This window comes from Equus asinus, chromosome 5, assembly GCF_041296235.1.
Source record: "Equus asinus isolate D_3611 breed Donkey chromosome 5, EquAss-T2T_v2, whole genome shotgun sequence".
Classification (NCBI taxonomy): domain Eukaryota; kingdom Metazoa; phylum Chordata; class Mammalia; order Perissodactyla; family Equidae; genus Equus; species Equus asinus.
The window spans coordinates 29774320-29794816 of record NC_091794.1 but is presented as its reverse complement, the minus strand read 5'-3'; the positions used below and the strand labels follow the sequence as shown (position 1 = coordinate 29794816).

The 20497-nt window shown below is 39.8% G+C and overlaps 1 protein-coding gene across 7 annotated transcripts in view; it reads right to left on the bottom strand.

The window, feature by feature from the left end:
* Nucleotides 1-401: 401 nt before the first annotated feature.
* The window catches only part of ATP13A4 (ATPase 13A4), a 123041-nt gene continuing 102945 nt past the window's right edge, over nucleotides 402-20497 (bottom strand). For 5 of the 7 annotated variants that reach the window (XM_070509166.1, XM_070509167.1, XM_070509164.1 and 2 more), the window contains 5 exons: nucleotides 15017-15188; nucleotides 14126-14319; nucleotides 12961-13049; nucleotides 9132-9212; nucleotides 402-2906 (listed from right to left, as the gene is read on the bottom strand). In XM_070509166.1, the coding sequence (XP_070365267.1) occupies nucleotides 2694-2906; nucleotides 9132-9212; nucleotides 12961-13049; nucleotides 14126-14319; nucleotides 15017-15188 (749 nt within the window). In that variant the 3' untranslated portion in view covers nucleotides 402-2693. Of the gene's footprint in view, nucleotides 2907-9131; nucleotides 12378-12960; nucleotides 13050-14125; nucleotides 14320-15016; nucleotides 15189-20497 lie in introns of all 7 variants that reach the window. The other 2 variants (XR_011503234.1, XR_011503235.1) reach the window with 2 other exon arrangements.

The window sequence follows — 20497 nt, the reverse complement described above, 5'->3', positions numbered from 1 at the left end:
GGTCACCAGCCTCCACATCCATCAGTGCTGACTACTGGGGCAGAGGTCTTCGTGTTAGCTCAAAGCCATTCCCACCATGTTCTTTACCCACTGGTGGCACCACTAGCCACAGGTGGGAGCCTTCTCTCCCATGGTAACCCTTCAAGCATTTTAATACAATTCTCACAATTCCCCCGACTGTTTCTCCAGGCTGAGCACTCCCTGCTCCTTCACTTATTGCCTCTAAGATGTAGCTGGTCTCAAACATAGTCTTCAGAATCAGCCTCTTTTGCCTAGATTTTAGGACTGTTTGGCTGGTGGAGAAGCAGAGTCCTCCATCCCTGTTCCCTGCCAGCCATGTGCCAACTGCTGAGGATGGAATCCCTTAGTATTAGACCAAACAAGAGCAACTCAGAGTCTCAGAAAGACAAACAGACCCTGTGGGTTTGGGTTTTATTTTTTTTTGTTTTGAACACACCTGTAGGCCAAGCCTGGCAGGAGACCTCGCATTCATTTGAACAAAAGGTCCTGGCGTTAACAAAAGATTGCCTCCTTCCTCCTGGCAAAGAGCTCATTTGGCTGTCAGATCACACTGAGCACCCTGCTCTGCTGGAGCTTTGTGATCAGGTGGAATTTGGAAGCAATGGAAAGTTCGCTGAGAAGATGTGCGTCTGAGGCTGGGTCTGCTCTCCTCACCCTGAATTTCAATTTTCTCATCTGTAAGGTGGGGATGATGAGTCTTTTGTCTGAGTCCCAGGAGAATTGTGCAACTCAAGTGAGCTCATGGAGGTGACAGCCCTTGGCAAAGAGCTCTTCTAATTAATTACACACACTGCTCTTGCTCATCACTAGGTTGTAGACCGTCTCCAATTTGCCCCTGCCCATGACCCTCCACTTTTGAAAAATGAGAAAAACTATCAGTTCTAGAAAAAGACATTCAGAGCTGCCCTATCTCTGCTGAGGCTGACTTTGTAAAAGCAAACATTTCTTTCTGTACCAAGGAAGACAACACTTCTGCAGCCTATTTTAATGATTCTTCCCACCCTATATTAAAACCAGAAGCAACAAGGTACCATTGTGGCTGAGAAACACTATGTTCTCAGCATTATCTGTAGTCACAGAGCCACCAACCACACTCAGTAGTTCAGCCAGGGAAGGGAATGGTGGCAGATGCTCTTGATAAGTAGCAAAGCCAGCCTCTTATCCTGGGCCAGGACACTCCCCCCTGCCCAGAACACTCCCTTAGGACTTGACGTTCATAATTTTGCTTTTGCCTTATTATAGTATATGTGGATGTTTTCCCAGAATTCAGGGTTGTCTGCTGAGTTAGCAGAAACCTGAGTGTTTTCTATCCTAAGTGAATCCAATATAACCAAACTGTAATTGTGATGAAATAAGGAAAATTTTTGTTTTCTGAAAACTGAAGCCTCAAACTTAAGAAATGTGTGGGTTGTGTGAGTACTTATGTGGATGATAGCATATAATGCTGTAGCACAAGACTAACTTTTCTCAAAAATAATAGAGCAGAGGAGTGAAAATTCCTGGCGTCAGGCGTGTGAGATGAGAGGTTCTTATGACACAGAGAAGTTCACAGGGTTAGGAGGCGCAGAGCTAGGGGACAGAACCCTTTGATTTGGGCTGCTTTCCTCTCCTTCTCAGGAATACAAGCCAGGTCAATAACATAATTTGTGAGGCCCAGTGCGAAATGAAGATGTGGAAATCCTTGTTCAAAAATTAAGAATTTCAAGATGGCAAGTGCAGAGTATTAAACCAAGTGTGGGCCTTTCTAAGCATGGGGCTGTGTGTGACTACACAGGTCATCTGCCCATGAAGCCAACCCTAAATACAGGAGACTGCACTTCTCAGCTTCTTTGCCAAATCCCTGGTAAATGACGCCTAATGAGCCTAATGAGATGTGGGTTGTGCAGAAATGTGTGCCGCTTTGGAGGTGAAGTGGGGAAGAGCCCATGTGTGATCCTCAGTCTTCCTTCCCTTATCACAGTAAACACGGAGTCTTTGTGTTGAGTCAGTGGGGCCATGATACTGAAGCAGTCACCACTCCCAGGAGAGCTATTCTAAAGAGTCACCTGGACCAAGAAGGAAGCTCTTGTGTGTTAACCCATTCAGATACGGGAGTTATTTGTTATAGCAGCATCAGCTTAGCCTATCCTTACTAATATAGAAGGGAAGGCCAGAAGTAGAAGAAAATGCCTCAAATTTGAGAAGTATGACGAAGGAAAGGAAACCAGACAGTGAAGATTGGTGTGATGGTTCCCATGCATTTGTTTTTCCATCAGTGAAATAAGAATTCAAAAATGATCTTTAACATGTTACAATTCTAAGACTACACACAGTGCTACTTTCCCTCAATTCATTTAAAAGATATATTATCTAAGAAAAAAGATTGCATATTCTGCTTCTCTTTTAGCCTCCCAATCTCTTGGCCCATTGCCATTCTTGGCCAGCTCACTCTTAATTCACTGAACACCTCTAATACCTTTAGAAGCCAAGAGGAAAGCAGTCTCTTGGGGCAGTGCTCCACTCTGTAGAAAGTATTGTATCAAACAGACTTCAGTTTGTCACCATGATTGGAGAGGTTTTTGATTCCAAAAACTCCAGCCGATATTGTAAGAGTCTCATTGCTTAAATATCACTGAAATTGGTCCCTTTTGTCATTGCTTCTATATTAGTTCAACACGTTTATCCCATTGCCTTCAAAGTTGTTCCTCATTGCTCTCAAAGACCGGATTGCTGTAAGACACTTCCCTGCCACACCCTGGAATGTGAGAGTAGGAGGTTTGATTTATCGGGGGCCAACTGGGGTCATTTGCCAAGGCCCTCTGCCATATCCGATACTGGCTTTTTGATTGATATCCAAAACACCTTTTGATTGCCATCCACAGGGCTCGGTTTTCAATAATGGCCTCCTGCAAAATAAAAGAGTTACTCTTTACAATCAGAAGTTAAGTGTTCCCAGCTACAACTCTCCATAGACCATAACAAGGCACCACTTCACTGGCCACTTAGATTCAGCTTGACAAAGAACTTGAGCCCTGGACAAACAAATCCAAGGTGGTTCACGGCCTCTCAAACTTTTCCACTTAAAGAACTCTTCTGGGAGAAGAGAGAGGTACATAGTTTCAAGAATCTGGAAACATAGCTTGAAGTGGTCAGCCTCAAGGATGAAATTTCTTCTAAATCTTATATATAAATTAAACTTAAAATCACTCAAATTCTGCAGGCCTCTCCACACCACATCCATATCTGATTTAATAAAAAAATGATTTTAAATTACTTACCACCAAATGGTATTGACCCTATAGAAAGCTGTGTCACACGTACTATGTGGCTTTGGTATACCTTGGCACATCACTGCATAGTCATGAATAGAAGTCGATAAAATTGAAATATGGACCACAGTCTTTGAGTTGGATGGATCTGGATGTGAGTTCCAGCTCTGACACCCACTATGGGCAAATTAATCACCCTATCTGAGCCTCAGTGATTAGAAACAATCATTTCTTCCTCTTTTGTTTGTCATAGGGATTATATAACTCTCCTTACAATGCAAGGTGTGTCATGGCATAGTTGCCTCCTTCACCACCCTTCTGAACTATTCATTTAACAAATGGCTGTGCACGGTGGTCTGGTAAAGATATATCTCTAAACTTCACCCACAAATATTTCATTGCAATACATTTTTTAAGATTACAAAAGATATCTCTTTGGAAACATTTTGGACTGTAATTTTATTTGATGAGTTAGACTGAGCCTCCAATAGAGCCCAGGTTATAACTCACAATCCGGAATGCATGAAAAGTTATCACGTTAATTTTTCATTTTTATTATATTTGGTCACAGAGGTTAATCATCTTAGAAGTTATCATGAAAGAAACAAAGAGAATAATATGAGGAGCCAAGCTGTCCCACAGAATTAGAACTGGTTTTGGTGTCTATCACTGGCACCTTTGCTAAATTGTAAGAGTTAATTCTGTAGGAGTCTAAAAGGAACTTGGCCAGAGATAGTGGTTTTCGTAAAATCCACTCATCTTTAACATTTGAGTCCCATTGCTCATGGAAATGATAGAGAACAACTAGTCTGAATCTTCCTCTAAAAACTGATCATCTGCTAGCAGGCTATTAAAAACCCACACAGCCATCTCATCGGCATCTTGCAAATCTCAGCGCTCACCTGCCAGACCTGTTATTTGACTTTCCCATAGCAAAGATTTTTGTCCGTCTTAATTGACAAGAGAACAGTAGTTTTCCTCATAGCTGGGATAAGGCAGGATCATTGGTATCCAATTAAAGGTTTTAAGATCTAACTTACCTCCAGGAAATCTTAGCAGGCTTTAAACAAAACAAATGAAATGAAAACACACACACACACACATACACACACAGAAAAATTTTAGCGTTCTGTGCTTTGCCTTGAGCTCTTTGACAATTTCTTACAATTCTAGAAGTATGATGGCCTGTATCCCTTTGCTGCTTTGGAAAAGGGATCTGAAGCACTAAAAGATGATCTGTCCTGTCGCTCTACTTTGCAAATTAAATGCAGAGCTAGAAACAAAAGGAACGCCTTGATGAGATACCATTTCTTCAAAAAAAAAGACCACCACATGAACTCTTCTGACTGGCTACTCAAATAATTCATGCATATATCCATGAATACATATATACAAACACAAAACAGAGGAGGATTAAAGCTACCCACATCAGCCCATCTGCCTGTTAGCTGGAGGTTAGTTGGATCATGAGACTCGGCAAAGAAAGGACTAGGTCTCACTTAAACCTGTTTGTTTTCTGGGCTGTTCTAAGATCAAGGTTAGGACTAGGGTTAGGGTTAGACCTCTCAGCAGACCAGACAATATTCAGGACTGCGCAGAAGGAGGCCAGTCATCCTCCATGCTTGTCTCCCCAAAACCTTTCTAGACCATCTCTGCCCCATGCTGACCAGGCAGTGTGGGTCAGCACAGCCTGTCACAGGAATCCTTAGTATCTTGGGACAGGCATACCTAGAGCCACCTGAGGAAAACATCTAGCTGCATCCACGATAGTCTGGGGTCTTTGCCTACTCCACTAGGCTCACCTCGTGAGGCAGAAAATATTAGTGCCCTTAATTCTCCATTGCAACTGCCTTTGCCAACATCTCAAATGGCTCGGGTTTGTCCCTGAGTGCCCTGATGACAGAGAAAGGCCTGACTTCAAGGAGGAGCCTAGAGGTGGCAGCTGGAACCTCACAATGTTATTTCTCAGAAGCTGCTGGGAACTCACATTAAACATCTTTGTGTGTGTCTCTATTCCTCATTCAACATGAGAACAGAAAAGAAACTTCATCTTTCATGAGTATCAGCTTACCCTTTCCATCTGCTGGGTGTGAGCGGGGTCACTTCTCACATTTAATAATTGAATAAACCTTGAGGCAGCTAATATTTGCATAAAGCAGGGTTTTAGGTGCCAGAGTTACTGAGATAAGTTCTTGCCAGCATCGTTGAATGGCAGACGAGTGAAAAAAATTTACACACAAATAACCTTAGCCCTTGTCCACTTGCTTCCTGTAGATCGTGAACTCTACCACTATGTCATCCTTATCCCTACAGCATCGCGCCCTAGGACGTGGCACATGATCAACAAGTGTTTGTGGAAAGAGGGAATGCATAAATGAATGCCTGAATGATTGATAGAGACAAAGTAAGAAATGGTAAGTTCCACAAGAGGTAATATAAAAATAACAGCTTATATTTACTAAACACTTCCTACACGCTTTTTACTGTCCACATTTCATGCTCACAGTAACCCTATGAAGTAAGGTACCATTATTATCATCACTTTATAGATGAGGAAACAGAGTCAGAGAAAAGTGGAAGAACTTGCCCAAAGTCAGTCAGCAGGAAAGGATGGAGACAGGATTCAAAGCAAAGAAGATGACTCTCAGTCTTACGTTCTTAACTGAAAATACGCAACCAAGCAGACTTTGTGGCTTGATTACCCTACAGGCCATTCCCCCTGACTCTCCCCTGTCTGCCTAAAAGGAAAAAAATTATAAACAGTCTAAGCCAATTTATCTAACTTTTTGGCATAGATCCCCTTTCCCAGAATCCTTTTCTACTCAGGATGACAACGAGACACAGTTCTAACCAATGAGGCATAAGGGGAAGTCTGCTGGTGGGCTGTGGGAAATTTTTTTGTCTCCTAATCAGAGGTCCATACCTGAGGGAAAAAAGCTTGCTAGTGCCTCTCCTTCAGTTTTTTCCTGTACTGAAAACAGACATAATGCCCAGCTATGCGGAAGCTATCTGGGCACCACAATCAATAAACACAATCATGAAAGGCCAACATCTAAGGATGGTGAGACAGAAAAGTGAAAGAATGAGGATCCCCAAAGACACCACTGAGTTGCTAAACCGGCCCTAAAGCCGCTTACCTCCAATCTTCTTGTTAAGCGAGTCAATAAATATCCTTATTATTTAAGCCACTGTTAGCTGAGTTCTGTTATTTGCCTGACTGATCCAAGCATCAGGAAAAAATCATGAAAAGGATAGTGCCACAGCTGTGCCATAGAGGATGGGATAGCCTTTCAATATGCAGAAATGGGGAAAGATATACTAGACAGAGGAAATAATGCCACCATGGATAGGGACAAGATACATACATAAGATTATCCCTTAAAGGGCAACGACCATCTTTCTGCAAATCAGTATGAGGACAGCTACGATGATGCTCTTTTATTAATTTGGTGGCTTTGGAGACCATATGGTTTAGCATAGTGCTTCTCAGTGCGGTTCCTGAGCCAGCGTCAGAATCACCTGACAACCCATTAGGAACAAAAACTTGTGCCTGCTCCAGACCCGTTGAATCGGAAACGCAGGGAGCCAGGCTGAACAATCTGTATTTTAACACACCCTCCAGGTGATCCTGATGCCCACTCAAGTTTGAGTTGCCCTGGTTTAGTATCTAGAGAGAAGCTCCGGTACGTTAATTATTGTCCTATTCTGCCACCAGCTCCTGTTGGCCTTGACTTCCCTTAGTAGGGAAAGTTCACTGAGCTCCTGCCTACAAAATACTGCAGGGAAGTCAGGCTCCAGGTGCCCCCAGCCCACCGTAAATCCTCCCTCACTGGACCAAGCCTGGGTTTGTAACTGGGAGCTGGAATGGGGACAGACATGACAAGAGATTTTCTCATATTGAGGTATATGGGGTAACAGTTCGGGTTCAGAACTGATTCAGCTTGAACTTAAAAGCCTGACTTATGGCCTTTCAACCATACGTTGTACATCTGCTTAACCATTAAAGTAAAGAATGCACTCTCTTAAGATCAGAATGCAGACTTCCCCTCCTCCACCCTATTGGTAACTCCAGATTAGTCCCTTTCGTGACATGAGGGCAATGTTGACCTGCTAATTTGCAACCAAATACCTCTTTAAATTTTGATGAAAATGTATCCTGGGTGTGTTTAATGTATATTCTTTGTTCTAGAAAGACATAAGATTGAACTGAAAGCCGTGCTTCTCCAGAACGCCCTCTAAGGCCTTCCTGGGTTATAATCTTCACTCTGGCTCATAATAAACTCACTCCAATTTTGATTTATTGGTTGGTTATGGATTATTTGCATCAGCAGATGGAATCCTGCAGCTCACCTCTCCTTCAAAATGGATGCCTCTTCCAGGGTGGCCCCTGCCCAATGGTGGGCTTTGAAGAATAGAGACTGTGTCTAACGGTGCTGGAGAGAAGAGTGTGAACCATGTAGCAAAAGAAAGGGGGTGCACCAGTTCATTTTACTGAGGAAATGGAGCAAATGGGGGCTAAAGAATATAGCCAAGAAAACCTCACTATGAATCTCATTTCCCGTTTGTAAAGTAAAAGTGATAGTGATTCTGTCACCAACTAGTTGCCCTGAGGAACTCCAGATTGGTTCAGATATTTTAACTGTTCTTCCAAATTGTTCTTTTTCCTTTCGTTATGTTAAGGAGAGGCAATCACCAACCACCCTGAACCAGACCAAGCCTCAACTATGACCTTTGCCTTATTTTTAATGCTGAGATCTCTCCAGGAGGAGCTTAGGCCTTATTCCCGTAAACTGCAGTGTGTGTGGAAGCAAGTTTCCAGCCGAGTCTGCACAAGCGAATACCCGCCTCTCCCTTTTGAATAGTCATTCTCCATCTGAAATAAATGTCCCTGCTACCCTTTGTTCGGGGACGCCATGACTTCGGAAATGATTCCTTTTGGTCTCCTGTTTGCTGCAAATACCCTTTACTTTGAGAGACAACCACTTCTGGTGGAGAGTCTGATTTAACTTGCCAGGAGGGAATCCATTTTGGTTTCAGTAACAGTACAAGTTGTTAAGTGAAAGAAGCCTTTTCATGATGCCCTTTATAGGAAATATCCAGAATAGGCAAATCCACAGAGACAGAAAGTAGGTTAGTGGTTGCCAAGGGGTAGAAGAGGGGGAAAGGGGAATGAAGAGTGACTTCTAATAGGTATAGGATTTCTTTTGGGGTGATGAGAATGTTCTTGAATTAGCAGTGGTATTTGCACAACTCAGTGAATATACTAAAATCTCTTGAATTGTACATTTTAAAAAGATGAATTTTAGGGGCCGGCCCGGTGGCGCAGTGGTTAAGTTTGCACGTTCCACTTCTTGGCAGCCTGGGGTTCGCTGGTTTGGATCCTGGGTGCGGACATGGCACCACTTGGCACACCATGCTGTGATAGGCGTCCCACGTATAGAGGAAGATGGGCATGGATGTTAGCTCAGGGCCAGGCCTCCTCAGCAAAAAGAGGAGGACTGGCAGTAGTTAGCTCACGGCTAATCTTCCTCAAAAAATAAATAAATAAATAAATAATAAAAAGATGAATTTTATAGTATGTGAATCATGCCTCCATTTCAAAAAATGAATTGAGTTGGGTCTCTATTTGTGACTTTTAGAAATGAATAGGACCTTAGAGATCCTAATCCACTCTTTCCATCTCCACTTTACAGATGGGATAACTAATGCCTTGTTTGGAACTCATCTGAGGAAAGTACCATTGTTCGTGTTGCTAAGAGAAGGAGCCACTTGCACTGTTGAACCTTGTCACCTAAAGCTGTTCCTTTTTCAGACTCCCAAAGAATGTCCCTGCCCAGTGATCACCAACCTGAGGGCACTCACCTCCACAACAAAGGACACAATAAAATTGGAGCCAAGCATAATGATGAGGTAGACCCTCCACAGGACAGGAGTGCAGAGCAGCTGGTAGGAGAGGAAGAAGCAAAGTTAGTCTGAAGACAAATATATGCTGGAAAAACATTCACATGTTCACAGCGCACATTTCCGTAGGTTATAAATCACTTATGTAACAGACACATGCATATATATATATATATATATATATATATATATATATATACACACATATACATGAATATAAATACATTATATATATATATTTCTGTGCATGTATGAAATTGCATGATCCCAATGATTGGGAACTATGACTATTGGTTTTTTATTTATTTTTTTAAAGGTATGTGCTTTTTTTTGGTGAGAAAGATTGGCCCTGAGATAACATGTGCTGCCAATCTTCCTCTTTTTTTTTTCTCCCCACAGCCCCAGTATGTAGTCGTATATTCTAGTTGTAAGTCACTCTAGTTCTTCTATATGGGATGCCGCCACAGCATGGCATGGTGAGCGGTGTGTAGATCCACGCCCAGGATCTGAACCAGTGAACCCCAGGCCACCGAAATGGAGCGTGCAAACTTAACCACTCGGCCATGGGGTCGGCCCCTTGTTTTTTTTCTTTTATCTCTTCTTCTTCTCCTTCTTCTTCTTCCTCTTCTTCTTCTTAGTTCCTCTGTAATTTCTAAGCTTCCTAAAATAAATTTGGTCACTTTGCAATAAAAAATAATAATAAAAGTGTTTTTTGTGTGCTTATGTTGTTTTGTTGTTATGTGGCTCTGTTCCTGGAGGTTCTGAGGGCACACGTGTCAAACTTCCACACAGGCAGCATTGCCTTCTTCTCTCTGGTGCCATATCTCCCCTCAGCTGAGCCCTGCTTTTGACCCTAAGGTCGGGGGGGCCCCCTCAGGACGGTGCCTACAATGGCACAAACTGTGACATCACAAAGGTGCTCACCAACGGAACAAGTGGGGCTGAAAACAAGTTGTCACTACTGTCTCTGCTCCCAGTTTCTCTGTATCTTCCCCAGCCCCTTTCCAGGCACTGGAATATCCATATTGAATGGATATTGAATATGGATATTGAATGGGTAGATGAGTGAATGAATGAATGAATGAAATGAAGCCAAGTGCACTCTATTGTACCTGGCACTGCCTCATACACTGGGGGGAGTAAAAACTGGTACAACTCTATAGAGATGCTGGTAAAATTGGAAGGGCAAATTCATTTCTAGGAATTTATCTTAGAGATCTACTTGTACGTGGCTGAAATGACATATGTATCAGGTTATTTTACCTCAGCTTTGTTTGTAATAGTAAAAAATTGGAAACAAACTAAATGTCTACCAATAACGGACTACATACAAATCATGGTAGATATATACAATGAAATACCATATTAGCATAAAAAAAGAATAAGGAAGCCTTATGAACTGATATGGAACTGTTACGAAAATACACTGTCACATGAAAGAACAAAGTGCAGGACTGTGTGTGTGGTTGTGGCAACCATGAAAATGCTCCACTCGGAACTTCTGCTGCAGGAAGGATAAACAGCAGATGTGCCACTGCTACATTCACCTGAAGGCCCCATTTCCCGTGGGCTGCTCACAGCTACTAACTATGAGCAGGGCTTCCAATCGCACTCATTCTTGCAAGACACTGGGCACCTTTGGTGGACAACTTTGGCTTGACTTCCTTAGAAGTGTTCTGCAGTCTGAAACTCTACTCACGTAGCCCTCCTTCCTTCCCTCTCTCCTGCACAGGGGTCAGACCCATGTCATAGTGTGGCGCCCTTACCACCTCCTCTGCCTTCCTAATCTTTTCTCCTTCACAGGCAATTCCTCCAATAACTTTCTTACACATCTCATCTCACCCTGACATCTCCATCTCAGAAGACCTGGACAAAGGTAATAGTTTGCTACTACTTGTGTAAAAATGTGGGGGAATACACATATAAGAAATATATATATTTGTGTATATATGTATAAAATGTCTGAAAGTATGTAAAATAAACTGTGTCATCAGTTGCCTTCAGAGAAAGGAAGTGGCAGCTGAAGAACAAGGATGAGAAGGAGAATTTTGCTATATAACTTTTCTACCCATTGAATTTTAAGCCATGTGAATGTATTCTCTATTAAATAAAATCATGCATTTTTTCCTTTTTTTTCTGCTTTTTTCTCCACAAATCCCCCCAGTATATAGTTGTATATTTTAGTTGTGGGTTCTTCTAGTTGTGGCATGTGAGACGCCACCTCACCTTGGCCTGATGAGTGGTGCCATGTCCGCGCCCAGGATCCGAACTGGCAAAACCCTGGGCCGCCAAAGCGGAGCATGCAAACTTAACCACTAGGCCACAGGGCCAGCCCTAAATCATGCATTTTTTAAAATGAGCAATAACTAGATTATAAAACAGCATGATTATATTTAAAATGAAACAAACTTCATCAATCAGTCAATGCACGTTTATAATATCTGAATTTTCAAAGATGGAAGCATATAGCGAATAATGTTAAAATTTTCCTTGCTTATATATTCACGTTTTTGAAAAGGTATCCATAATTTTATGTAATAGGAAGAAAAATAATTATTTTTAAGGTGAACAATAATTCTTTGCAGACTCTTTTGGAGTCATGCTGGCAATGACCCACACAGGTTCCCTCCAAACCAAATATGTTCCCTATTTTGTTATACCAGAGGAGCCAGCATCTCTGAAAGAGTCTTCACTATTGGAGTATGACTAAACCCAACATGTCTTAACCTTAACTTCTGCAGGATTAAGAAGTTTTAACTCACTTAGAAGATGAGTGGGCAACGACTGTTTATCTTTGTGAGTACTTAATCTAATTCAGGAGGACATTTAACAACAAAGGCAATTGCACTGTTAACCACAGTAATACAATTAGAAAAATAAAAATTGAAGGTGGACGTTAGTTTATATGTCAGATGTCTAGGTGGATTTGTGAAGGTATTGCTGGTTTGGAAGGCACTGTGTCCACCAAGTGTTTGTCTGCATCCAGGAAACTGATATATGATGACCAGTCAGTCACTCATTGCCATTATGTGCCATTTGCTATGCAAGGCACTGGTCATACAAAAATGAGTAAGATAGGATCTTGGCCCTCATGAAACTTATCTTTGAGATAGAGAGGCAGGTAGGCAGGTTCACGAAGCACCATTCCTTTCATCATCTCTTCTGTATTCTATGTATTGGTCTAAAGGATATTTAGTCATGATTAACCTAAAGGATAGGTTAGAGGAATCAGAATACATATTTTCCCTTGCTTGAATATATAAAATGTCTGTCTCTTACAGAGTTTCAAAGTTGTCTCAAAATCTAAGAGAGTTCATGAGGTAAGGTATGGCTCTTTGAAAGTAAGTTTTGCTGACATCAAGTATGAACATACAGAAAAGCACATTTTTAAAGAGGTAAAAAAAAAAAAAAAGATGGAAATATAGACCTGAGAATTAACCAAGAAAGTGTTATATGCAAAACTGTTTTAAACAGCTTCAAAACAGAAGCATTTAGGGGGAAAATTCTCTCACGTTTGATATTATAAATAGATTTTCCAGTCTTAAAGGGATCTTTTAAAAGAAAAATATTCAATGCTTTTGAAATACTTGAATTCAAGACTAGGCAGAAGGTTATTTCCTGAGCAGCTTAAATAAAAAATATGAATAAATTCAGTATTCTTTTTAAATCTACTATCCCAAAAGAACAATCAATGTCAAGAACCCATGTCAATTACAATTGTGACCTGCTTTTTGAAGTCAGGGTGTTATATAACCGTAAACCATCATTGTATCCCAGAGATAAGACTTACATCCAAACGCCTATATAATTCTGGAATATCAGCAAAGAGAATGAACAGACACACACCCAGTTGTATGACCAACACAAGGACAAATATATCTGAGGAAAGAAGAACACAGCTGTCATTTTGAGAAACCAGAAGATCACGTCTGCTGATAGACATATTCTAGATTAACACTGATTAAATTTACTTGATTTCCACATCCAAACACAGCATAATAGATGGAAAGTACTCATTTCTATGCAGTGGGTCTCATCACTACAATTTCTACGCATGTGCTTGAGGCAAGTAGAAATTTTCAGATGCATATTATAAGTTTCAATTAATAAAAGTGGGAATTATACAAAGGGTAACATTGACAAAATACATTTTCAATAAATGTCTTAAAGATATCCAAGTATTTGAATCTCTTTAATGCAAATCATCTGCCTCGAATCCTTTTCTGGGAAAAAGGAGGGCTGTAAATAAACAAATGTATACATTGAAATCATGTAGAGGTCAGCATTCAACTGCTTTCTCATTCCAAGAAGGAGAAGGACAAAGTAAATGTCTCTGAACAAGCAAATTTTATAAGGATATTGATTCTTCAACTTGTGCATCTAAATTTCCCCAGTTACAGGGGTAGTGATTGGCTCACTAGGTAGCTCACTTGTAACACACATTCCCATCCCCAGCCTAGAATGTAAGGAGGTGGGAAGTACTTTGGCCAAGAGCCTCCACACTCATCTCTGGTCAGGTTCCTCCAGGCTGGACCCATTCTCAGTCTACCAACCACACAATGCCATCCTGACCATTGTCTTCACGGCAGGAGACACATTCCAACTAAATGCCATGACTCTTCTCCCCACCTCCTCCAGGATGAATTCTGACAAGTACTGACAAGCAGAGAAATAAATGAGTCTTCCCAGTTTGGAGTGATCCCATGAAAAGAGCTACAGACAAACTTCTGGTGAAGGCAAGAGGTGGAGAAAGAAACCTTAGTATTTAGTGCAGCTTTGAGGGAAGGACCAAAGGATCACGAGAATGAGGCTGCACAACGTGTTTTACAAAGCCCTGGAAAGATAGCCAGGAGACCCTAGATAAGTATCAACTCTGCAGCTGTTCCCTGAGTGACCCGGGTGTGTCTGTCCTCTCTGATGATCTCTCACCTGTGATCTGGTGCAGTTCTACTCACAGTTTGTATAGGTCGGCTGCCTAAATGGTTTTCCTTTAGAGAAGATAAGAGCCACAGTGATACAGTTGATTGTTCCCAAGAACCATATAGTAGTGTTCTCAAAACTTGTGAAGTCACTATAACTTCCATTTTTTCCTGGAGCAGCTGGAGATATGGTTAACTTTGAGATGCTTTTATTTTGCACTGTGCAGGCACTGAAAAAAAACCAAAGAAGCTAATAAAGCAAGACGACAGGTCCTTATGGCGTATTTGTATCTACAAGCCTCCATGCCCTGAATGCTTCTAAAATTGCCTACATTTCAGGAAGGAATATACGGAAAAATAGGGAGAAAGAAACCAGCACAGATAGATCTCTATTTTGGATATAGACAGACAGATAGATAGATGGATAGATAGATAGATTTAACACTTATTTATTCAATAAACTGGGCACCAATCATGTATTAAGGCTATGTGGGAAAGAAAGAGATGAGTAAGCTATGATTCTTGCCTCTAGTGGCTTAAGATCTCTGCACATTTATAAGTAGGGTGACCATATAATTTATCATCCAACAAGAACAGATTTGAATGTGAAAGGAAAGACTTTCATAATTTCATTGAGATACCAGGTTTAAACTGGGGCTGCCCACACAAACTATAATGCTTGATCACCCTAGATATAAAAGATGGTCATAGATTCTTATCATACAAGAGAGGCAAAGATAAGTGCCAATGAAATGATCATCAGACTGTGCCACAGAGAAGAGAAGATTGCTGGGAAATTATCCAGGGGACTCAAAGAAGCCAAAGCCTTTGGAAGAATGAAGACCCATTTGCCTCCCGTCACATGTGCCAGATGACGTTTGATAGAAATTAGAATATGAGAAGCTAAAATCGTGGCTGTGATCCTACCTCTGCATCTCCATGGAATACCAAGGCTGCCTCTGAACCAGAATGAAGCCCACAATGTGCATGGCCAGGCTGAGAAGAATGTTGAGAATCACAGAGAGCAGCAGAGGTGGGGAGACGAGCCGTCCTGCAGGTCTGAAAGGCACGAGCTTGGGGTAGGCACCATTCAAATTCACTAGAAAATAAATTCAAGTTTTATATTTATGAGAGCAGGAAAACATATCCTTCCTCAGAAGGATGGTGTAACTTCTTGTGCTCACACATCTAAGGAGATTGACAAGTTGAAGTACATCACAAACTGAGGGAACAAAACAATGAACGGATTCAAACTCAAGTCATATGAGGAATTCTTAAGAAAGCAGAGACAGCACAACACAAGAGGCCTTTGTTTTGCCTTTTAAATGGGCAAAGACTATTAAATTACAGGGGAGAGAGTGATAAAATGCATACTCTCACACATTGCTTGTGGGAATGTAAATTGACACAAACCTTCTGCACAGCAATCTGGTAATAAATATGAAGAGATTGAAATGTTTGTAACTTTTGACACAGTTATTCTACTTCTGGAAATTTGTCCTAAGCTAGAAAATCAAAGATGTAGAAAGATGTTCATCACAGCATCATTTATGATAAATTACGGTACATCTATATAATGGAACAAAGTGCAGTCACTAAGAAGCAATGCTTCAAAATATCTAATGACAAAATGAGGAATGGCATCAGCAAAATGGCAGAGTAGGCAGCTCCAAGATTCCATCCTCCACAGACATCAAACAACAAGCAGAAACCGTCAGAACCAACTTTGTCAGAACTCTAAAAAATAGACAAAGGTTTATAGCAATCAACCAAATGCTGAATCAAGAAAAAGGCAACTTGACAACAGCAGGAAAGCTTTGTGGCATTTTTACTTGCCTTTGCCCCAACCCCTCCTCAACTCAGTTGCAATCTTGAAGATGTAGCCTGCATCCCCAGTGGAGGACCCTGGTCCCTGGGTACAGAGGGGAAAGAGCAGGCTTGACCCACAAATTATTGTGCAGGTCTGTTCTGACCAGTCTGGGGGTTACCTGAAGGACTGGTGCAAGGTGCTCGTCTCTGTTTCACCTACTATAAAGCTCACTCAGGGTGGAAAAGCAGCATACACTGCTTGAAAACATTGTAAGGCTAACAAACTATCTGCAGTCACCTCAGGTGAAAGATTACAGTTGAGAAATAAAATAACTGCCTAAAGTCTGGCAAGAAAAGCTAAAGAAAGTTTCTTTGGGAAATTATAGCATTCAAAACCATCTGTGTATTTTGGGAAACATAGAAAGCCATGTATATGCACAGGGCAAGAGGTATGCTCAGAAAAGACCACCAGAAAAGACCCTAAGGTTTCAGCTCTGGATCTCTAGAGTCGGCACAAACCTGGCTAAGTGTTGAAGTGCACCCCACGGAAAACATCTGCAAAGACTGGGAGAAGTATTTCCTTGTTCATGTTTTTAAACTCATAGAGTTCAAGGAAATCTCTGTCAAAACACTAGCTTAACAAAAGCTAAAGGAATGGAGATGTCAGTGACCACATATGACAATCAATACAGTCTTTGCAAAAATAGTTTAGGAAAGTCTCTAAACAAACAGATTACTGCAGCCTTCAAAAAACATCAAGCCTTGGGGAAGGGGAAGAATCTGATTTCCAGAGTCATGACGCTATAAAATTCAATGAAAGAAAATAAATAGAAAAAAATTATCTCTGAGGAAGCCCAGACATTGGACTTACTGGGCAAAGATTTTAAAACAACAGTTTTAAATATGCTCAAAGAACTAAAGAAAAGCACAGACTAAGAACTAAAGAAAATCAGGAACACAATTTATGAATGAAATGAGAATGTCAATAAAGAGATCAAAATTATTGAGGAGCCAAAAGAAATTCTTTTTAAAGCTCCTTTTAATAATTTCGATCTCTTTATTGACATTCTCATTTTATCCAGTAAAAGTAATTATTTGGGCAAATATAAAAGCCTGTATTACTGCACTTTTGGTTTTTAACTCCATTTTTTATTCCTACATGATTTAAAAGACAAATTCATAACAAATAATTATATATCTATGTTATTGGGCACGCGATGGATAAAGATGTAGTTTGTTACAAGAAGAAGAACATAAAAGAGAAGACAGAGTTATAAAGCAGCAGAATTTTCACAATCTATTGAAGTTAAAGCATCAATTCAAATTCGATTGCTATAAATTTAGGATGTTACATGTAATCTCTGTTATTGTATATTATGCAGTGAAAAGCCCACAGCTAACATCATACTTAAGGGTGAAAGACAGAAAGCTTTCCCCCTAAGATCAGGAACAAGACGAGGACACCCACTTACACCACTGCTATTTGACATTGTACCAAACATTCTATCCAGAGAAATTACAGAAGAAAAAGAAAAGTGATCCAAATTGGCAGGAAGCAGTAAAGCTATCTCTATTTTTAAATGACATGATCCTATATGTTGGAAATCCCAAAGAATCCACAAGAAAGCTACTGGAGTTATAAACAAATTCAACTCTGTTGCAGGGTATAAGATGAACATATAAAAATCAGTTGTGTTTCTATACATCGGCAATGAACCATTTAAAAAGGAAATTAAGGAAACAATCCATTTTCAATAGCACTCAAAAGATTAAAAATGCCTAGAAATAAATTTAACTGAAGAGGGAAAAGATTTATACACTGAAAACTACAAATCTTTGCTGAAAAATTACAGACGACATAAATCAACGGAAATACATTCCATGTTCATGGATTGGAAGACTTAACATGCTTAAGATGTCAAAACTACACAGAATAATTTACAGATTCAACACAATCCCTACCAAAATTTAAATGCCTTTTTTTTTTTTTTACAGAATGGAAAACTGATCCTCAAATTCATGTCAAATTGTAAAGGGCCCTGAATAATCAAAAAATCTTGAAAAAGAACAATATTAGAAAACTCACACTTCCTGATTTCAAACTTACTACAAAAACAGTAATCAAAACAGTGTGGTACTGGCATAAGGATACATATAGACATAAGGGTACATGTAGACAAATGGAATAGATTTGAGGGTCCAAAAATCTATGGCCCATACATCCACGGCCAATTGATTTTCAACATGAGTGTCAAGACTATTCAATGTTGGAGAGAACAGTCTCTTTAACAAATGGTGCTGAGACAACTGGATTTCCACATGCAAAACAGAAAAAAAAAAGCGAAGTCGGACCTTAACCCCACACCACATATAGAAATCAGCACAAAACTGGATCATGAGCTAAAAACCATAAAATTCTTAAAAGAAAGCATTGGGTAAATCTTCATGACATTGGATCTGGCAATGGATTCTCAAATATGACACCAAAAGCATGAGCAACAAAAGAAAAAATAGATAAATTGGACTTAATCAAAATTAAAATTTTTGTACATCAACAGACATCAAGAAAGTGAAAAAAACCATATAGAATAGGAGAAAACTTCTGCAATCACATATCTAAGATTTTAATATCCACGATATATGAAGAACTCAACAACCAAAAGACAAAAATCCAGTTAAGAAATGGGCAAAGGACTTGAATAAACATTTCTCCAAAGAAGACATACAAATGGCCAATAAGCTCATGAAAAGATGTTCAACATGATTAGTCATGGTTAAATAACAAGTCATAATTACTGGTGAAAATGTAAAATGATATAGTCACTATGGAATAAAGCTTGATGGTTTCTCAGAAAGTCAAGATTATGATTACTATACCATGCAGCAATTTCATTCCTATACCCAAAAGAATTGAAAACAGGGACTCAGATACTTTATGCAATGTTCATTGCAGCCTTATTCACAATAGCCAAAAGGTAGAAGCAACCTAAGACCATCAGCAGATAAATGGATAAACAAAATGTTGTATATACACATAGCGGAATATTATTCAGCCATAAAAAAGGAATGAAGTTCTGATACATGTTATGACATCAACAAACCTTGAAAACATCATGCTAATTGAAAAAAGCCGGATACAAAGGGACAAATACTGTATGGTCTAGCTTATATTAAATATGTTGAATAAGCAATTTGTAGAAACAAAAAGTCAATTAGAGGTTGTGAGAGGCTGGGAAAGGGGCAATAGGAAGTTATTGCTTAATAGGTACAGAGTTTCTGTTTGGGGTGATGAAAAAGTTTTGGAAATAGATAGTGGTGATGGTTGCAAAACATTGTGAATATAATTAATGCCCCTGAACTAGAAAATGGTGAAAATGGAAAATTTTATATTATATATATTTTACAATAAAAAAGAATTAAAATAATTAATAACATTAAAAAGCAGTTATAAAGTTAAATGAAAAAGACAAAATGCACAACTACGTAGAGAATAAAATTCAAATTTCTTAATTTATATATACAAAAAAAAGAAAAAAACATCAAAACACTTTAATTGGTTAGCTCTGGATAGTAAAATAAAAATGGGTTTTCTTCTTTGTTATATAATGCAGTGTTTCCCTTCTTCTTTTCACAATGAATATATGTTAATCACTCATAAAAACAGAAAAGAATCAAGTTATTTATCAAAAAATGGAGAAAAACCTGGAGATGCTTGTTCTGGAGAAGAGAACAATCACAGAAGAAATGAGAGCTGTTTTCAGATACCTGAAGGACTGTCCTGGGGAGAAAAATCAGACTATTCTGTGCCCCCCAAATAGCAGAACTGGGATGGGTGAAAGTCACACAGAGATAGCTTGGTCTTGATGTGAAGAACTCTGTTACCAGCAAGGACTGCCCAAGGGTATTCTTTCGATAGATTTAATGAACATTTAATGAACTCCTTTGATAAGACAGGCACTGTTAGAAGTATTAGGAACACAGCAGTGAGCAAGACAGACAAGGTACTTTTCTCATGAAGCGCACACTCTAGGTGAGGGGAGACAGGCAAAAGCAAATAAAAACATATGTTCAGTGCAGCATTATTCACAATAGACTTGGAAACAACCTAAGTTCCCATCAATGGAAGAATGGATAAAGAAGATGTGGTGTATATACACAATGGAATACTACTCAGCCATAAAAAGATGAAATCTCGCCCTTTGCAACAACACAGATGAAACTTGAGGGTGTTATGCTAAGCAAAATAAGTCAGATGGAGAAAGTCAAATACCATATGGTTTCACTCATAAGTGGAAGATGAAAACAACAATAAGAACAAACAAATACACAAATAAAGAGATTAGATTGCTGGTTACCAGAGGAGAACGGGGAGAGAGGAGGGTGAAAGGGGTATGGGGCACACGGGTTTGGTGATGGATGGCAATTAGTCTTTGGGTGGCGAACGTGATGTAGTCTACACAGAAATCAAAATACAATGATGTACACCTGAAATTTATATAATGTTATAAACCAATGTTATCTCAAAAAAAAAAAGAATACAGCAGAATGGTGTGACGCAGAATAATTAGCTTGGTCACCATTTAAAGTGACCTTTCCGAG